This window comes from Apium graveolens, chromosome 1 (assembly GCF_009905375.1).
Source record: "Apium graveolens cultivar Ventura chromosome 1, ASM990537v1, whole genome shotgun sequence".
NCBI lineage: Eukaryota > Viridiplantae > Streptophyta > Magnoliopsida > Apiales > Apiaceae > Apium > Apium graveolens.
In genome coordinates, this window is record NC_133647.1 from 4,525,720 (window position 1) to 4,534,013 (window position 8,294).

The following is an 8,294-nucleotide window of genomic DNA, read 5'->3' on the forward strand; positions in this document are numbered from 1 at the left end:
GTAATATTAAACTAAAGCATCTCCAAGTAATATTAAAAATCAAAGCATCAAATTTTAGAGTTTAGACATGACCAGAAACTCAATAAACCACAACAATGTTCCAAAAATAAAAACTAAAATAAAGTCACGGAGATCTGAAATACATCATCCAATTCCCATTTTGTATCTTCAAGTCTTACGGCAGATTCCTCCAACAGTGAATTCTCCGGATTGACATCCCACTTCTTTGACGATATTTTTTTATAGCTTACTGAACAACGAGACAAAAGACGAGCATTGGAATTAATAAACACGAGTTTATCAGGCCTTGCAGCATTGAGCCTATTCCGTTTTGCATTATGAATGTACGAGTACGTGCTCCAGACCCGTTCAGCGAAAAACTACTTATTGGATGTGATTTTTTTTTAAAAGCAACTTCATCCAATTTTGGAGTTTCTAATCCACATGTAGACCACCAGTAAATTAGATTTATGGACACTGCATCAACTCTAGCTGTGTGGGATCCAAAAATCCCTTCTTTTGCTTGAAATTTTGAAAGTTGTTCACGTAAAAGTTTTCTTTCACTTTCTTCTTCACCAATTTTTTCCAAGGCTGTCATTACCCCCTTTAACAACCTCCAAATCTTGATCTGGAAGGCACCTAGGGATACCACATGGAGCTTCCATTCTCAAGTAATTAGCATCATAAAAATGAGGGTTGAATGAAAATCCCAAACAGTGCATTGGAACATTCATTTTCTCCGAGGGACTAACTAAAATTTCCTGCACTTTATGATGATCAGCAACATGGTAACTATTTTTCATAGCATTAGTTATCTCTCCTAACATGCAATCCATCATCTCATAAATATCTCCCATTTTCGGCCCTTCACCATCAGAAAATTTATTCATTAAATAATATATTGGTTTAGTGATGGCTAATATATTATCAATCTTTTCCCAAAATTGATCATCCCTAATAGTTACAGCGAGCTCTTCCCCAAGATTTTTCACTCCCACTTCATTATTCCTAACCCACTCATTCCAAGCCATTAAAACCACAGTGGTGGCAAGAGACTCCCAACACTTTTTTACTCTTCTTAACAAATTGTGATGTGATACAATCTAGTTTTAGCCACTTTAAGTAATTTAAGATCAGATTGTTCTAAACATGGCTAGGGCATGTGCGTGATTAATAAAAAACTTAACTAAATATTTAGCGCTTTTACATGTCTCCCGAATCCAACTAAACTCAGCAGCAAAATCTATAAAGATAAGATTAAGAGTATGTACCACACATGGTGACCAAAAGATATGCTTATGCACCTTCTCTATTTCCTTTCCCGCTGCCTTATAATTTGCGGCGTTGTCACTAATGACTTGTAGTACATTTGAAGGCACGATCTTATCAATCGATTTGAGCTTCTTTTTTTCCTTTTTCTCTATCCCTGAAAAAGAAAAAAAAGCAGATTCGTAATAAACATATCATTTATATTCTAAATAAAATGCAAGATTGTAAGTACAATAACATACCTTCGAAAGTTTCAGCATACAAAAATACTGAGCCCTGACTATTAGAAGCAATGACGTTAATGATTGGTTTATGCTTTATGTTTGTCCATTCATCAGAGATAATAGAAACTCCATTAATGAACCAAGTATCTTTCAGTGGCACCAAGTATTTCTCAAGATCTCTTTTACATTCATCAAGTAATGTAGTCCTTGCCTTGTCATATGATGGTAATTTATAATCCTTAGAAGCACAATTTATTCCTCTCACCATGGAAATAAAGTTTGGACTCCTAAGCACATTAAAAGGAACTCCATTGGCACATAAAGCCTTCTCGATAAGCAAATCAACCGAGTGTCTTTTCATCATGCGAAATAAATCAGCAATAATTTTTTCATTTGGAGAAGCCTTCATTGAATTAGATGATGTTAGGGACGGAGAGATGCCTTTCTCTTCTGCATCTTCAACCATTTTTTGATCCTCAATAGCTCTGTTTTGTTGGTCATCAGAACTGGACATCTTTAAATTTGTGCTTTTTTCCCAGGTGGAGCACCAAGAAAGTGATAATGGATCCTCGTGTAAGAACTTATATAAGATTTCTTGCAATGCTTGCAAACCCATTTTTCCGAGCCTCCGAGAATTTTTTTAGTTGCCTTTTCCTGATTTTCTACCTCACAGAGTAGTGGTTTAAGGGTTGGATTTGGCTCATCAGTATCATCTGTGGGTGTTTCTATTGGTTGTACTTCTTCATCTTGATCCTGCTCATTAAACTCACCTTCATCTTGGGAGATTTGTTCAGAGTGCCTTTTACTGCCGCTTCCATAAGCCATTTTTGATTGTATGTCTATTCAGGGATATATAAATTGTATTAACGAGCTGGTTTACCAATCTATATGTAAATTGTACTCGGTCTAGACCATATGCTAGTAAAATCTGTTCAAGGATATATTTATATATCGGACTCTTCATTTTACCTTCGAGTACTCGTGTCGGATACTCGACACTCGGACATGGACATTCGAACATTTGTAGCCGAGTCCGAGTAACATAATATATAACTAGTATGTTAATCTATTTATCTACAAACTATATCAACGATCTGGTTTACCGACCTATAAATAAAATGTACGCAGACTATATCATATGTTCGTAAATCTATATCCCAGTTATATATATATATATTAATTAAATAATTAATTAAAAATTAAATAATTAATTAACATACCAGCTATATATATATACCAGTTTATATATATATATATATATAACTTGTATGTTAATTTATTTATTTACAAATTATATCAACGATTTTGTTTACCGACCTATATATAAAATGTACCCAGTTTAGACCATATGTTCATAAAATTTATTCAGGGATATATATATATATATAATTAGTATTTTTATCTATTAATTTACAAAATTTATCAACGAGCTGGTTCACCGACCTATATATAAAATGGACTCAATCAAGACCATATGCTTGTAAAATTTGTTTATACATCAAACCAAATTTGAGTTGTACTTTTTTCAAACTGAACATCAAACAATGTATCAAATGTGGGATCATATATCAAAAAGTAAGCGAATACGATCTTTTTTATTTTTTTTGAAAAATTATTGAAATTCTTTTTACTTTGCATTTGATTTAGCCCGTGCAAATTGTGAACAACGACCAAGATGATTATAATTATTAACTTTTAAGTTACATTTATGGATGCTTTTGTAATATAGTGATTTTATATATTTTTATAATACAATATGTTTATATGTTTTTTAAAATTAAAGCTTTTAAAAATTATTTTTTTATAACATTTTTTTACAGAGCAAATAATAGGTGAAAAGAAAAAAAATATTGCAAGGGGTAATTTGATCTTTTGATACATTATTGCTCTGAAAAATAAACGTGCTGTGAAAATAACAATTTTCTTCACTTTACAAAGATTCCGCAATCAATTGAAAATGAATATAATATAAAGCTAACATGAATTGAGTAAGAATCAATTTAAACAAAAATCATGCAACTAATTAACGAACGACGATAGGCCATAATAATCTTTGACTTTTAAGACAAATATTTTTACATAAATTACGTGTCTAATTAATTTTATGAAAATTATTATTGTCCAAAAAAATGCTTTAAAAATCATTTCAAAAATTTTAAATTGTCGATATCTTATTGATTATTGCTTATTAATTATATAGAATCTTCGTTCTTATGTATTAGTAGCACAAATGAAATTATACATTGTTATTTTAGAATATTTTTTGAAATTATTTTTTATTAGTAGCACCGCTCTTATTTCATTTATTTGTATGCTAATTACAATAGAACCTCGATAATTAAATATTTGATAAACGAATAATTTCTCCAAATAATTTTTTTTCGGTCCCAATATAATAGAGACAATATTATCTCGATAAATGAATAATCTCGATTTATGAATAAAATATCTCAATTCCAAAAGTATTCATTTATCGAGGTTTAACTGTATATAAATTACAAATTTGTTTAATTTTTAATTAGTTATAGAAAACACAAAAGTTGTCTTCTTGAAATGAAAGATGCTCATTTTTAATTAGTTATAGAAAACACAAAAGTTATTATATGATGAACTGGAACACAATCCCAGGTGATCCGGTCCACTTCAACCCGTGTTTAGGTACGGGCTTACCAGTTCACGGTTTTAGGGGTCGACTGGCAAACCGGGTAAAACTGCTTCGAAGGCTCCTCCGGACACTTAGGGCGCGCCTTGGGTGTGGTGGAGCTTCTCCCGGGGCTTTTACTCTTCACTTGTATAATCCTTATGCTTAATTCACTTCCCATTTCAGTTTTTACAGTAACCTTCTTGCTTATTTATTATAGTTATCCATTTCGCATTGCAGAGCGGCCACCCCGTGCAACTACATAGCACGGGGCGCGCCCTAAGGAGTCCGGGTACGCTTCCTCGAAGCCCGTATCATTCCTTACTCCTTTATAGATTTATTTTTCTCCCTTAACTTCAAAATACCTTCTATGGACTCCTTCATCAATACTGGTTTTTCGTCATCATCTTCTACAATAGCGACCGTCATAGCATCCTCGTCGTAGCGACCACCGCACGTCTCCTTTACTATGATCATTGCAAGCTTCCTTTGTAATGACCGTCGTAAACCTTCGTGTAAAACTTTATCAATCATCATCATTAACTTCTCATAATTGATAGTCGTCACAAATGGCCGCCATACGTGGCTACCCTTGTACGGGGTGCGCCTTGGGCTCCAGGGACGCGTTCTCCGGAGCTCGTCATTCTTCTTCTCATCTCTGGAGCTCGTCATTCTTCTTCCTTGACGATGATCCGACCCATTTACTCAAAGACCCGATAAAATACCCATGGCGATTTTATGTCATAACAAACTCTTCACTCACCCGAACTCACATGATGTCCTTAGCTATCCAAATTGATCATCATCAAGCGGATTAGTGAGGATGATATAGAAGTTACGGGTTTAAAAAAAATGTATTGTAGGACTTGTATATATCACACTTTAGTTGTGAAACTTACATCAGTGATGCTCTGGCATAAGAGTCATGTCGAGTAATAGGTTAAGCCTGCATTAAATTTGATCGGGCAATATGGCACGATAGTATCCTATGGTACTCTTAGGAGGAGGAAGATATGTTCAATAACGGATACAAGTCAAAGTGGAGATTTGTTTAAATTAGTTTAAATTTTATTTCTTTAAGTAACCTATAAGAAGTTTTTTACATAATTAGCATCCTATAATGAAATTATTTTTGCAAGTCTTAAAAGCAAACATTTTATATTGTAAGTACACCAACACTAATATTTTTAGAGAATTAATATACTTATATAAAGAAGAAGACGAGGGCATTTATGTGGCATTTCTTAGACCGCCTCATTCTATTTTTCAATTTTTCTCAATTTTTTAAATTAAAAATTATTAAAAACTACAATTACCTTATATTTTTCTAAACTTTCTATACTTTCTTCTAAACTTTGTCTTCAAATCAAGAAAGTTAATCTTGCACAACAAGTCAAAAATTGTTAAAAACTACAATGAATTTATATTCTTCTAAAATTTCTATACTTTTTTCTAAACTTTCTATCCAAGTCAAAAAAATAATCTTGCGTAATAAGTTAAAAAATAATTATAAAGTCATGTTAATGAATTATCAATACATCGAAATATAAAATTATAAAACATGGGTTAATTATTGGAGAAGAGTTTATACATATGGAGAGCGATTGCAACAATGGTGAGCTGACTCCTTCCAGCCGCCTCCTTTCATCTTTTCATGTATACTTGTATGTGTGAGTGTTGTTTGTGAATTAAACTATTAATTTTATGATTATTTTTTAATAAATGTGTGATTTAAGTTGTGAATGTACTAATATTTGTGATTTGTGATTTACGTTTCAGTTTGCAAGTCCAAGGGTCTGGTTTTAGAGTTCACTTTCAGGTACTTTTGTACGGTAAATTAAAATTATTGTTTTGTTTATAAGTTTGTGATATGGTATATATTTATATATTTATTATTTTATTTTATTCCTCATATTTGTTATATTTTTTATTGATATGGATTTTTATTAATTGGATTTTAATATTTTATTGTAGGAAGAAAGGAAATCCTAAACTAGGATGGATTGGAGAATAAGAGCTTAATTTGGAGATTTATTATAAGGAAATTCAGAATTTGTTGGACTACACACGCGCAATTCATTGTTTGGGCCCTATCTTGAGTTCCAGATGTAAGAATTGGACGATTTAATAGCCCAGGCGAGCTAACAGAATTATCTTTCATTCTACATAGGTCCAAATATCAAATTACGACCGGAGCAGCCAGAATTATTGAAGAAAAGTTAGTTGCGAATTTTCCTTTGGAAACTCAATTAGTTTAGGAAGCGTACTTCTATTTTCCTAGAAAAATAAAAGACTTTTATTATATATAAATAGAGACATATATAGAGGGAGGGGATCATTTCTTTTCTTCTTATAAAAGATTGAAGGTTTTCTTCTCTATTCTCATTAATATCAATTATGTGTTCTTATTATATTATATGTTTTCTTTAATCTAGTTATGAGTGAGTAGATTTTCAATCTAGGGTTAAGTTGAACCCTAGTTATGATTGATGTATGATTTTCCCAATCCCTCAAATTTAGTTATATTACATGCTCTTTCTTATTAAGTTGTACTTGATTAACAATTACATGTCAGAATGATTATGTGTATTGTTTGAACCCAATAGCTATTTATCAATGAAATTTGGACTTGGGTGGTTGTGATTTATCCAATAAGGACATGAACTTCTCCACGAAAATAGGTAGAACAGATTGTTAGGAAGTTAGGATGTTGTGTTTAATGTCTCTACATTGCATGATACCATGAAAATAGGCTTGATTATTTTAGTGAAGCCATTAATACTCAAGAGAGGTTATTAGTATTTTATAGGGCGTGTCTTTCCTCTTGAGTAGTATATGACTTATTTGGGGTGGAAAATCATAATTGCATTGATTCATGCTAGTGGGGATACTTAACTCTGGATATTTTTAGTTATTTAATTAATAGAACATAATTTCTTTTGTATAATTTTAGTTAAACAATCTCTCACTATTTATTGTGTAACTTGTTTGGTTAAATCGAGTCAAGAATTACTAGTGATTGATACATTTGTCTCTGTGGGATCGACTCTGACTTACCCTAAAACATAGTTAGAAGGATTTGTTAGATATTATTATTTGACAGGCACGCGATAGCCTTGTAAATTTGTATTTTTGTTCTTATATTTTTTGTTTAATATGATCATAAACATACAGGTCAATCAAATTGATGGATGGAGGGAGTAGGACACTAAAATCCGAATTTTATAAAGCCGCTATGAAAGTCAACTTACTACATATTAGGTTAGAATCAAGACTTACGATGGCAAGAAAATTATAGAAGATTTCTAGAAAAAAGCCAATGCTTCTTCTCTAAAATTATATTGCATAATTTCAGAATGATTAACATGACGCCGAAAATTCAAATAATTTTTTATATGTTTTATTTTAAAACACGTTTAAAAGAACGCTGTGAAGCGTGACTTAATAAACTAGTTACATATTAAAATAGCTCGCAAATGGATCTAGTCGCAACATCAACCACCCTAGATTAGGTCAAAACTCATAACATAATTAAAACTAACAAAAACCATACTATATTTATTTCTAGTTGTTAGGTCCCGAAGTATCGTAGACGGGGGGGGGGGGGGGGTGTTCAAAACGATACTCGCTAAATTAAAAATTCTTTCGAATCTTTTTAGTGTTCGGTTAGTGGTTCTGTGTTCTTGAGGGGAATAGTGTTTAGGACAATAAAGTAACTAACACAAGATATTCGGGGAAGTATATATTCATATATAAATTCTCGGGGCTGTTGCTACACTCTGGTAAATAAATTAACCGGTTACAATCCAAGAACGGCAATGTTCTTGCTTCTACAAAGATATTCAAATTAAATACTAAAATGATCTAGATTTTGTTTATCTAAGAATCTAATTACCAGATAAAGATTATAACGACCTTATGAATATACAAGAATTAAATCGGGAATTATAATGTTTCTCCAGTAAGAAGTTAAACGGATATTCAATATGCTGAGCTTCTCTGTATTTCTTTGCTTCTATTTTTCACCAGCTCTCGTGGGAGAGAAGATGAACAGAATAATTGATATCTATTCTGCTTCAAGTGTAGTCTTTATATATCAATTGGATATGTGGTCAATTATTTACCACATAAATTAATTGATATATTCAATAAAGTAGTGG

At 31.9% G+C, this 8,294-nt stretch overlaps 1 protein-coding gene across 1 annotated transcript; it reads right to left on the minus strand.

Annotated features, from left to right (window-relative positions):
* Positions 1 to 572: 572 nt before the first annotated feature.
* Positions 573 to 2,007, minus strand: LOC141711955 (uncharacterized). The gene is made up of 3 exons (XM_074515059.1): positions 1,512 to 2,007; positions 1,305 to 1,426; positions 573 to 1,103 (listed from the first exon to the last, which is right to left on the minus strand). The coding sequence occupies exons 1-3, from the start codon at positions 2,005 to 2,007 to the stop codon at positions 573 to 575; spliced, it is 1,149 nt and encodes a 382-aa protein (XP_074371160.1).
* Positions 2,008 to 8,294: the final 6,287 nt, after the last annotated feature.